General features: G+C 34.9%; 1 protein-coding gene across 1 annotated transcript in view; it reads right to left on the bottom strand.

Moving 5' to 3' along the window:
- Positions 1-1,885: 1,885 nt before the first annotated feature.
- The window catches only part of LOC127938234 (myomegalin-like), a 33,796-nt gene continuing 22,336 nt past the window's right edge, over positions 1,886-13,345 (bottom strand). Inside the window, exons 2-5 of the mRNA XM_052534694.1 lie at positions 5,141-5,217; positions 2,452-2,572; positions 2,164-2,278; positions 1,886-2,032 (exon numbers count right to left, since the gene is read on the bottom strand). Of these exons, the coding sequence (XP_052390654.1) occupies positions 2,249-2,278; positions 2,452-2,572; positions 5,141-5,217 (228 nt within the window). The 3' untranslated portion in view covers positions 1,886-2,032; positions 2,164-2,248. The remainder of the gene's footprint in view (positions 2,033-2,163; positions 2,279-2,451; positions 2,573-5,140; positions 5,218-13,345) is intronic.

Here is a 13,345-nt window from a genome sequence, read left to right as displayed (position 1 = left end):
CAGCACGGAAAATACAATACATTAAAATATATTATATTAAGTATATTAAGTGTTGGATGAGGAATGACAGGTTCATTAAAATACAACGAACATACTACTTAATTTTTGAAATAATTGTCAAGCTGTGTGTTGATGTACAGTACACTCTCAGCTTGTTATTACTGTACACTGTCGCTAGATGTCTCTCTCAGCACACTGGTCATGCTTCTTCAGCTACATTAAAGCCATTTTCCCAAAAACAGGATCATTAATTCATTCACATACTCACTCATGGTTACTATATACATATATTATATTAAGAACATATGCTGAACAATGTTTAGATTACATGCATATACTTTTTTTTTTAAAATTAACTTGATAGAAAATATAAATAGAACAAATAGTCTTGAATCTACTGCCCTGAATTGCTTTTTCCATAAGCCAGTTCTTCTCTGGGGGTCTAAGAAAGAGAAAATTATGTAGCCTGCTGCTTGTCAAAATAAGCCATGTCACAGTTTAAAAATAAATATAAACCTTTGATTTCATTTTTCTGTTCAACCCTGTCATATTAAATAATAGTCAAAATATATATATTTTTTAAAGATTTATAATAAAATGTGCTAATTCACAACATTCATAAATCCTTTGTTAAAACACTTTGTTGAATTTAAGGCATCTTTACAGATGGTGTCGAAAATCTGAATCGATTAATTTAATTCTAATTCTAATTCTTCTTTCACACAGAGAGCAGAGCAGAGCATTATTTAAAGGTATGAAGTTCACGCATCAATGAGTAACAAACACCGCACTAAATCTGTTATTTCTTATAACTTGAAAGTGCAAAAAAGCGAAAGTGAAACTTTCGTGTGACTTATCAAGCTTTTATACTTAGTTTGCTTTAAAAAAAAAAAAAAGGTTTTATAGGTTTGACTGTAATAATAACGCAAAAACTGACACATGAATTCAACATTAAAAAGAATCAATATCAGTAATAGCATTGTTGCTTTTAAAGATTTGACTGTTTACATTCAGTTTTATGTTATTTTGTATGTAATAATGTAAGCAATAAATATTTCACATAGGTCTAGAAATGGCCCCATTCAAATATTACTAACAATAGAAAAGTTTTTATTGCATTACTTTATAGAAATCAGTAAAGATTTCACAGCACAAAGACACATGTACCACAACCAACAGGTGGATGTTTTTATAATTATACTAAAAGGCCTTTTAGTAAAGGTTTGATCTTTTTGATCATTTAGAAATTTGTGTATCAAATATGATAAGAGCAGGCTTTACATGGCTACACAATTTCTTTTGCATTTGTGTCAGTTTCCATGTTTTAGTTAATTTGATTCACTGTTTATAGTGTTAAACACATTTATCTACACACAGGCTTTAACAATTTTATACGTCTCAGTTTGCATATGATCTAAGGCAAAGTTAATATAAATCTCCCTCTGTATGTGATTTATACCCACACTGTAAATATACTAATCTGGGAGAAGTATGGAATCACTCCTGCATGTGCCATGGTGCCATGACCGATTTCCAATGGCATGACTGTATGTGCATGTGTTTATAAATACAGTCTGATATCTGAACCCATTTTCCCTTTAGGGGTTGAATTGGGGCCAGAGGCCAAAGTGACCTAGTTAGCTGCTGACTTTTAACCACATCCAGGAGAACAGTAGAGACAGATATTGCATGCACAATCACATAGAACACACAATGATGTGTGTTTAAGTTTGAGTGTGTATGCTATTTGCCAAAAAGCATTATACTGTGCCACATTGGCTGCTGCAGGGGTGACACATTTAAAAAAGGTTACTCATTATCAGGGCCACATGAAATCTATTTGTACATTTTGATGAATGAGATCCTATACACGCTACCTGTTCATCTTTCTCTTTCTGCTGGAGGGAAATGTTGAGGCTCTGCACTTGCTCTTCCAGCTGAGTTAGTTTTACAGTAAGGGTGTCCCTCTGTGCACTCAGATCAGCTGCTTCTTGCTCTCCTGCATAGAGTTTCATTCAGTTTCTCCATCAACCTAACAGAAACAAAGAGGAAATGCATTAGAGATTTTTTTTTTTTTTTTTTTTGTCAGAAATCTCAGAATAACACTCAGTACAATATCTGAATCAACTTCCGTTTTTTGAATGTTGGTACTAAAATGTATACCTGTCTTCCTTAGCCATCTCTTCATGTTGTGCCGTTGCAGATAAACTTTCATTTCCCCCGTGCATTTCCCCCATCATTCTCCTTTCTAGGGCCAAACAGCGCTGGGACTCTGAATCTGCCAGAGAAGCCAAACGGCAGTTCTGTTGGTACTGGATGCTAAAATACTTTAAGTATGAGATTTTACAAAGACACACACAAACGTAAACAAGAACAGCAAAATTGAGGACTGTAAATATGGACATGATCGTAATGAGGTCAGTTTATTGTGCATTAGAACAAAATGTGCACCTCCTGCAGAAGCTGGACCTTGGTCTCCAGAATCTCTTGCTTGTGTCTGATCTCCTGCTGCCGCTCCTCACATCGACGCTGCACCTCAACCTCATTCTGATTGGTCAGACCTGCTGTGGTTCTGTGAAGTGACACAATACAAACAAAATAGCTATAGTGAACAATTCGGAAAGAATGTGGAAAAACAAATCCATCGATACAAATGGGAAAACAACGCTTTTGGTCTAAAAGCTGCCTGTGCCATTGCGGATTTGTCTCAAAGTTAACCAAAAGGCTAAATCAACAGAATACATCTTCCATGATTAATTGAAATGTACACACTCACATTTTATAAACAAAACTGTGGAAGGTAAACAGTACTGAATCTATAAGACGTCTTTGTAACATAGAAAGGAAGTGCGTTTGCACTGAAATAAATGAGTTACTTGATTTAGATTAAATGGAACAGTGCACATTGCACCATGTTGCTTGTATAATGAGTGTATTTACCGCATGTCTACCTTTGAAATAATGAACTTCAGTGGGCAAAAGATGCAGCCCTTTAGACTGTTCCTTTAAATTAACAAAGTTTCTGACTAGCTTAAGACAATAATTATTATATTTATTATCAGTATTTGGTATTTGATAATGTAAGTTTATAGTAATAATTTAAATATGTTTATAAATAATTATAATAGATGCAACATATTTTTTAATTAATGTTTTTTTCATTCTGAAATTCTAGATAATTATAATTTATAATTCCAAAAAATAACTGATGCAAAACCTGTTTTTAAAAATATATTTTTGGGTAGGTTAACCTGTGTTCTTTGGGAAAAAAGTCACAAGAGAAATTACTGCTAGTGGTCATGTTTGATTTATTTAATCTTTGTCCCAAAGTGCATACCTTTCAGACTCTGTAAAAGAGTTTCATTTCATTTTTCAATCCTCCAAAGAGTACTGAAGAAAAATAAGTGAGTCACAAAGGTGAGTCGTAACAATCTTTGCTCCATCTCTTCTGGGATGTGTTTAGCAGGTCTTTGTGTGTGTGAAGGGTGTTACTCTGACACTTTAAGTATTCAGGAGTGTCTATAAGAGCCTCTCACTCAGCGCAGTGCTCTAGAACCCTCTCGAGGACCTCATAACGGCTTTTCCAGACTCCATTGCTGCATTGCAACAGAGTTGTTTTTGAATGTGATGATGGCTGCGGCATTGACCCTGCTGTAATTGTTTGATCCAGAGCAAACGGCTCCTCTGGGTTTTTGATTGCACTGTGCCAAGACATCCATTACTGCATTGAGCGATCTGAGAGATCGTCCCGGTCAGCCATTATTACATCAAATAGTGTTAGTAATCACAGCCTGGTAATATCGTTCAGTTCTGTGTTTTTTATTTTTTTTGTCCTCAGAGAATCAAATGTTAGTTTTGAGGCTCAGAACCATGGCTTAGAACGATGGCTTTCTCTGTGAGAAAAACATAAGGAGAAATTAAGAGGGGAATTTTTGCTTGATGGCTAAGACTCAGGTCACTGGCAGGCACATCATCATAACTGAACAGATCGGGTAATGGAAATGACACATAGCAACTGGTCCTTCAAACAGAAAAATGATGTCACCTGAAGAATAACACAAAGGTAGGGGGTCTCGTTTATGGGTGATCCCCAAAGGCCAATTGATCCTACCGTAAATGTAAACATTACTGACATACTTCCACCTGACCGTACAAGAAAAAGTCAAGCACGAAACTTACAGTACATGAGGATTGAGCTGCTCATTGTGTGTTTTACTGAGAATGAATTAGCTCTTGTCAACCATTCAAAAGTTTGGGGTAACTGACAATTTTATTCAGCAAGAATGCAAAAAATTCAAAACTTACAGTAAAAACTTTTACATTGTTAGAAGCAACGTCTATTTCAAGCAAGCAAAAATATCCACATATTAAGCAGCACAACTGTTTTCAACATCAATAATTAGAAATGTTTCTTGAGCAGTAAATCAGCATATCAGGTTGATTTCTAAAGGATCATGTGACACTGAAGTCTGGAGTAACAACTGCTGGAAATTCAGCTTTGCCATCAGAGGAATAAATCATATTCTAAATATTAAAATAGAAATGACCCCAAACTTTTAAAGGGTCTAAAAAGGAGCTCAAATAGCTTCTCCATCAGCAAAAAGTGTTACAGGGCCATGTGCACGTTTCAAAGGGCATCATGGCTCTGTCCCACAAACCTGATAAGTGTCCGACACGGATTTGGCAGAGGGCTCTGGCCTTTTGCATTTGGCAGGTCAGCAAGATAAGTTGCACATGCCTTTGAGAAGCACTTATTCTGATAGTAGATTCACAGAACACAGACTTTTGTTTAAGTTTGGCTTCACATCTGCGCTCTTAACCACATAGAGACAATGATGTCAATATCAGTTAGAACGAAATACTTAAATATAATATATTTTTTAATAGCTTTACAACTTAATGGTTACGTTCAGATGGTCAGTGTTGGGACTGACAACCTTATTTACTAAGAGGACTATATTGCTCATACAACAGCTCTCAAAAGTGAGACTCGAACATTTAAGGGAGTCATTTCATTTAAACTTTGAATTATAAATGAAATTTGTAAATATAATTTGATTTAGCTCTCAGCTATATTCTGTTGTGAATGTAGACTAAATACATAAAGATAATAAGCAGTATATTTGTGTTTGATACTTACAGTGCATTATCAAGCTGTTCCTGTCTTTCCTGGAGTTCTTGTTTCAAGCTTTCCACCTCAACCTTCAGCTCAATGTTCTGAAAAACAAATGGATTCTTTTAAAAAGTCATTGCAATCACACTTTACACTCATTTAGCAAACAAACTAGGTCTATAATGCAGGATCTGGAGATTTTTTTTTTCTTGTTGTGCTTTTGCATGCATTTCTTTCAAAACTGTGATTTTCTGTGAGTTTGTTCTACCAAAATTTCATTTCTTTATTTCTGTGAAATTAAAATGAACTATAATAAATATTTCATTAGAAATTCATGCTATACTATTTTTAACCTAACATACTTTTATTTTCTGAATATACCCACCAGTTATTATCATGCTACATTAAAAATCTTAAAAAGAAAGTTGTAAATATTTCAGAGATCTTCTCTGCTGAGTCTGCAGAGCTCCGCATGAGCTCTCTGCACGTGTAGCTGGAGTCTTGTGGTTGTAGGGAGACCTTAAAATATAACAAGAAACACTAACCGCCTGCTGTTTCACTCTCTCTGACATGCACTCAAACCTTACCTCTCTACTTTCCCCTTCCCACAATGCACCAGCCCAGCAACATAGACTTTTTTAAACCCTCACCACCAGATACTCAGTGTAGCTGGCATGACTTCAGTGCCTAGTACTTTGTGTGTATGTTTCTTTTATTGTTTCTTTTTGAATTATACATACATATCCCATTATAACCCTCAGGGACGTCTGCCAGTAAAACTGTGTTTGATGAATGACAGCACTCAGGAGCAGCTGCCATGTATCAGTCGTTTTTAATTTGTGTAGACTATATGGGTTAGTGAGACTAATATTTGTTTTATCAGATTCATTTGAAAACACAGAAATAACCTAGCTTTGACACTGTGTCTTGGGGCTTTGTCTGCACACACAAACTTCAGTTGTGACTATAAGTTACCAGATAAGCATTGCTATTTCAAGTCCAACTGTGAATAAATGCACATTCATCTAACTAATCAAAATTAATCAAATCACAATACAAATGCTTAAAAACTTGAACTCCAAGGCACTCGAATTGTATAGTGAAAAGTTAAAAAGCCTTTATTGCATCACTGGGTTTTTTGGTGAGAGGTACATCTACGTTTTGCTGCTACATGCCTTCATCAGGGTGTGTGTAATCAACATCATCTCAGTTCATTTAACAGCAGTTAATTATTCAAATTAGTAACACCTGGTCACTCTATGTAGAGCAGCTAGAAGAAAGTACAATACAAATGCTTCATGCATAAATATTATAACCATGCACCATAGGAATAATGGGCCTCAATGTATAAACTGACATGTGATGCATAAATATAAAGTAGATTCCAGAGTTATGGGATAATTAGTGAAAATTCTTCTATTTTGCATTTTTAGCATTTAATATATATATTTTTTCATTACAAATTACCAGCATAATAATTTGAGTCAAATGTTTTGGTTTCATATTCACTTTTGGACCTGTATGTCATTCTACATGGAACAAAAATAAGTAAACATTGTGATACACTCTTCTTTTTCTGTGCTCCATATTGATATAGTAAATGGACAACAGCTGCTAGACAGTCTCATCTTTACTTCCTCACAGTAAGAAAGTGACGTGACATTCAGCCAAGTATATATATATATATATATATAACATCATATCATATCATATAAACAATCAAAACTGTTTTTAGCATTGCTAATAATAAGAACTGTTTCAGTATTTTCAAATGAGTTCTGAAGGATTATGTGTCATTAAAGATTTTGGCAGCTGAAAATTCACCTTTGCAATCTCAGGAATAAATTACATTAGAAATATATTTAAATACAAATATAGCTGTTTTAAATTTTTATAATATTTTAATAATATTCATCTGTTTTTAACTGTGTTTTTTTTAAAGCAAATAAATGCAACCCTAGTGAGTGTTAAAGACTTCTTTCAAAGGTATTTAAAAATCTTACCAACCCCAAAACTTTGAACAGTAGATTAGATGTTTAAAAATTATGAGTTTAATATTTTGTCCTATATATGTATATACATATGAATAACACGAATTTAGAGATTTAGATTACAGATTTTCTTACATGTAAATATGCACATTTATTTACATTTATTTGTAAGTGAGGTTAACCATCGGAGGGCAGTATGGCTCTTAACTCAGCAGAATGTGCTTTAGTAAGACTCAGGATGTTTCAGGGTTATTTTCAGGAATCAGGAGGTATCCTGTACCAGCTGTCACAGAGGAATTCTTGACTGGGAAACTAACCTCAAAACCCAACCAACATATACATCAACAAGCTGAACACTTAGGTGGTAAAAAAAAAAAAATTAATTGAGGTCCACAAGCTGTATGTATCTCTGGTGGGAGCATGTGCATTGTGTTCCTGTGGTTCACAATTCAAGCTTCAAAACATTGTTTTTGTTACATGAAAAATTATTGCACAACATAGCACAAATCAATAGATGGCTTAAATAAGTGAAGCTGGATATTGCTGATTTAATTACATAGGGAAGTTTCACATGCACAAAAAGCAAGGCAGACAAAACTTAAAAGACTAGGACAACTGGGGATTGACAACTGGAGACAACCAAAAACTAATAAGGGGCTCATACATCAATTTAAACGTAAGTGAAACCCTATTCTTTAAAATCTGGGTTCAGGCTTACCAACAGACACAATCAACGTTTTTATAGGCAGGGAGGCAAAAATGCAATACTGTTCTGTCTTGGTTGTTTCCCTAGTGCTTGCTGTCTGTGCCTGATCACAACTGTGATTGCGTTTCTCAGTCTGTCAGCGAGGGTTCTGCAGGTCTGAGGTTTTCCATTGTGGGGGGAAAATGGGAGGTTTGACATGTTTGTAAAGACACATCAGCGTCTGGACTCTGTCTTTCTGTCGCTGTTTGACGGGGCAGAGCTCTGACATGAGAAGGCCAAAGACAGTGAGCTTCTGTGTGCTGTATACTGAGGTTCATATGCACGCAGTCTCCATTCACTGACAGCCCTGACTGACTGACTCTTATTGAGTGTTTTGACATTATGAGCAAGTTTATGGGAATTGGCTTTGAAACAGTTGTTTAAAGGATTACACATGCCGAAAAAATGCAAATGAAGGGATCTGTCTGCCATAAAAGTAATACCAGATGACAAACTGTACAAGTGATATGGAGTTCTGGTTAGAAATTAGAAATGAAAGTATATATTAATCATTACTAGAAGCCATTAATCATAATAATATCTAGGTATAAAGACAATGAGCAACAAACACAGAAACTCAGTCAGCAGGTCCTGTGATATTTCCCAGACTCACAGTGCATTTAAATCCAAGCCTTATTAATCAAATTCATCTTGCTATGATTACAATCTCCTAAAAATACAACAGAAAAGCTATAGAAAAAATGAGTTTGCAATGAAGTGCATCTAATGAAGCCAGGGTCAGTCTTGTTTCTGTGCATGAATGCATTTATGAACAGCTCTGTGTCTCATTGCATTTACTGTAGAAGGCTTAACATTGCCATAGCGGTGTCAGAGACACAAATGCTGTTTCACTTTTCCCTTGTTTTTTCAGTATGCAGCATTTTTTTGTGGAATACTGCACTGACAAATTAAGTAAATATTGTAACTTAATATGGGTAGACGACGCAGAGTGCCTAAAGACACAATCATAAATTGTTTCATCTCTTGTTTTCATTTTGTGCTAACAATTGAGATATTTTTATAAGCTCAACTGTTTCTTCTAAACATACCTGTACATTAGATTAAATGAGGAGAAAATTGAGACTTTGCTAAAGTGTGCTGCATTTCATTTGTGAAAAAAATAACTAATCTGATGTTACTCTTCCAGAATTTCTATAGGTCAATACAAAATAAGAAAATAATAATTTTTAATGTCAAGGTCAATAGTCAACAAATGTCCAATATTACACTATCGTGGGGTCAATAATTTTTTTTTTAAAGAAAGTAATAATTATTCAGCAAGGAAGCATTAAATTGATCAGAAGTGACAGTAAAGACTTTTACATTGTTTCAAAAATGTTTTACAAATTGTAAATTCTTTAGAATTTTCTATTTATTGAAGAATCCTAAAAAACAGTCAAATAAATGCAGTCTTAGTCGGCATAAGAGGCTTTTGTAAAAAAATGCATCTGAACAGTAGTGTATAAATCTGTACGGTTTTGTTTAAATACGTAAAACACTAAATAAAACACCAAAATCAATAATTTTATAAACCATAAGTGAATTTAGGCATCACAACATTATAATGTACAGTATGAAAAATAGATACTGATTCTGAGGTCATTTTAAAGATTAACTTTGAGTGTTCGGTGATTACAAATAAAATCTAGATGTAAAAACAGGGAAAATGAGCAGGCAAAATTCTCAAATCTTCTCTGATATATATCCTATATTGACAACTCTATGAACAATGAATGAGCTACTGCTGAGAAACAATCTTTTTTTTTCTCAGATAATATGCAAAGATTATATACACAAATACACACATAAAGAAAGCATAACATTTGCAAAATCTGACACCCTTCATGTAGAGAAATATTTCAGTTATTAAATGACAAATGAGACTTAAGCAACAGCAAGCACCCCTTGGCAAATGTGGTCTTTGGGCTCAATGAGGAAATGCCTTTAGATAGTGCTATAAAAACATGTTAAACAGCCTTGTGCTATAAACATGCAACGTCTCTCATCTGATACAAATTAAATCCAGAACACATTATTTTAACTATAATTTTACAGTCCAATAAAGACATCAATTATTTTGGACCATTTCTGTGTTTATATGAATCTTGTAATTATGATGACCGAAGCACATGGCTGATGTGTTTGTGTAAAATTCAGCCTGACAGGCTAAGCCTAAAAGGGTTGAGGTCTCAGAGTCTGCTCTTTATTTAACACATACATAAATCAAGCAGAAAATCAACAGTCACGGCCACTCCGCTGTACACAGCCGAGAATCTACAACTACCGTTGAATCATCTGTATCATGTAATGATTGCAATGAGTCACATTATGTCTGATGGATGAGTGTTGCAACAGTTTGTTACTGCATTTTCATGTGTTTTCTGCCCTAAGAGGGTTTTCTGAAGCTTACAGAGACCCAGATTCCTGCGTCAATTCCATGGGACATCCTTCTTGTTGCCATGGAGACCGAAAAGATGGATGGAAGGGAGGTGGATGGGAATCACTCTTTGAGTTAGATTCATGCTATTTTTTCATGAATACAAATCTAAAACAATTATTCTCGATAAGGTGATGTCAAACCGAAAAAAAATTGATAAACCCAAAATGTCACATAATTAGTCTTAAAGGGATAGCACTCAAAATTGAAAATTCTGTCTCATCCTGCATTACTTGCTTTTCTGTGGAGCACAAAAGAAGATATAAAAAAAACACAATGAATAAACATTAAAAGTCTTCAAAACATCTTTTATGCTCCACAAAAGAAGAATGTCATTTAATTTTAAGTGACTACATTTAAATTTAAGTCTTTTCTTTACATCATATGGCCTCAGAAGACTTGAAGAATAGCATGAGTCATGTGGATTACTTTAATGGTGGATATTTAGTTTTTCATCTTAGAAAGAAAGTCATATGGGTTTAAAATGATTAAATGACGACTGAATTTTTAGTTTTTGGTGAACTCTTTCAAACCCTTTTTCAATTCCCCCATGCAACCACAGTTTTTTTCCATTCACAACTCCCCCTCTTCCTCTCTCATTGGTAAATAATTTCCAGATGCAATGGCACGGGATGGTGCTAGTGGTACGTGTACAGTGGAGGCTGGCGAGGGAAGAGCTTTTCCACAGTCTATGCCAGCCCCACTGAATCTAACACGCAAGCACGAGCACTCTGAGACAATCACGAGGAATAGGTTTCGATTATGAGGCAAAGTCCCCTTGAGTAACACCTAAGGAGCTCATGGGATAAATGATGCCCAATGCAAAGGTAACATTACATAAAGGTGTCAACAGATGTCACAGAACGACAATGTTCTGGGTAGCTATATAACCCTTTAAAATTAACTGTAATATCGTGAAATATTATTGCAATTTAAAATAATTGTTATTTTAATTATTATTTTCTTATGTTATTTATCACGGTGATGCCAAAGCTGAATTTTCAGTCTTCAGTATCACATGATCATTCACTTTTTTTTCCAAAATAGAATGAATAGAAATTTAAAAATAACAGCATTTATTTAAAATCTTTTGTAAGATTATAAAAGTCCTTACTGTCAGTTTTGATTGATTTAATGCATCCTTGCACATTAAAAATATTAACAATTTAAAAAATAAACAATCTTAACAATTAATAATTTTAATCATCTCACTTACCCTAAACATTTGAATGGTATTGTAGTCTGTGAAACCAAATAGACCCTTCTAGAGATTACTCTTTGATACCTAGATACCTTTAAGCACTGCAACAGGTCAGTTGGTCTCCAGCTGCTTTCTTTGCAGTAACTTCTAGAGGAAATGTAGTTAAAATATCACATCCTGGTGCAATTTACGCATCCAAAGAGTGAGATACTTTTCAGCTTGACACTGAATACCAGACAAGAACCTTTTTGGCCAAAGATCTGATGCTCCTGGTGGAGTTCCCCAGCCCTTGCAGGGTTGTGATATTTTATCCAGGGAAACGTGGAAGTCCCTAGGCATGGAATGAGACGGATGGCTCTCAGCATTGAGCTTCAGTCCACTCAGCAGGTCGATACTCCCGCTGAGACTGGGCTTCGTTTCAGGCTTCAGCACAACTATGGCTGCAAAATGATCAATCTACACAAGATGATTTATTCTCATCTCCGACTTTTTCTGTTAATTTGTTTACTCTTCTTGCACTATTCCAATTGATGCTAGGCTTATTGCTATGACTCACAGGAAATATATCATACATCATCTCTTCAATGGCAGCGCATTACTCTCTGATAGCAACCGATTCATTATTACCACATCTGTTTTCTGTAATGAGAGGAAGGACAGTAATCTGAGTTTTAAAGAAAGTCTTAACAACAAAGTCATCAGAGAAAACAGGGATAACTTCATCATGCTGAGTATCTTAACATTTAAGCCTCATGTTCATCTTTGATGTTTGGGAGACCCCAAGGCCCTTTTTCTAACTTAAAATATACTTAATATTGGTTTGATACTTCATGACCTTTCCATATCTTATGATAACTTATTATAAACCAAATGTGATACACTCTTACAAATAAAGGTGCTTACACGATGCCACAGAAGAACCTTTTTTGTCTAAATGGTTCCACAAAGAGCCTTTAACATCTGAAGGTTCTTTGTGGCGAAAGAAGGTTCTTCAGATTATAAAAGGGTAAGAAAGAGATGGATCTTTAAAGAACCAATGACTGAATGGTTCTTTGTGGAATCAAAAATGGTTCTTCTATGGCATCGCCTTTTGAAGCACCTTTATTTCTAGGAGTGTAACATGCTTTAATATAAGGCCTGCTATATGAAAGCAGCAAGCAGAATAGGTGTTGATGGTTTTCTATGCCACACTGATTATATGCTCTAGGAGAATAAAGTATTTGAGAGAAAGAGAGAGTGAATTAGAAGGAAAACAGAGAGATGGAAAGTTCTGCCAAGGTGTTACTGCACTGGCAGAAGATCTTAAGCCTGGAGCTCTCTCGCTCTTTCCATCTCTTGTGTCATCCTTCAAAACACATTCAGAGGTGTGAGCTCTGAGTTCCTGCCAGGGGAGGAAGTGATCTCAACATCTCTAGAGGAATGGAGAGAAAAACACTGTGGGTGAAGGTAAGCTATAGGAGGCTTCACCTTTCCCAGAGATAGGTGAATCAGCCAGTAAAGGTCAAATAAATATTAAAACCATTTTGAAGGAGAAACACTGAACCTTAGACATGAAAAAGTAAAGCTTCTAAAGCTTTTAAAATTCATGCAATTGTATTAATTGCATTTTTACATCTTTATTTTATATTTCTTTATCTATTGTGATTGTTTTTAGATGCCCTTTAAAAACAATAAGAAACTTGCCAACTCCAACAGTTTTTTAACATACTGCACCACTAATAAAAAAAAAAAAAAAATGCAAACAACAACAACATTTTGTAATTTCTAGCTGAATTACAAACAAGCAGTCAGCATCTTTTGTGTAACAGAAGTATCTCATCTCAAATGAATAAACACTTAGTGAAACAATGCTCACATA

This window comes from Carassius gibelio, chromosome A20, assembly GCF_023724105.1.
Source record: "Carassius gibelio isolate Cgi1373 ecotype wild population from Czech Republic chromosome A20, carGib1.2-hapl.c, whole genome shotgun sequence".
Classification (NCBI taxonomy): Eukaryota; Metazoa; Chordata; class Actinopteri; order Cypriniformes; family Cyprinidae; genus Carassius; species Carassius gibelio.
The sequence above is the reverse complement of the archived record's forward strand: the minus strand, read 5'-3'. Positions and strand labels throughout refer to the sequence as shown.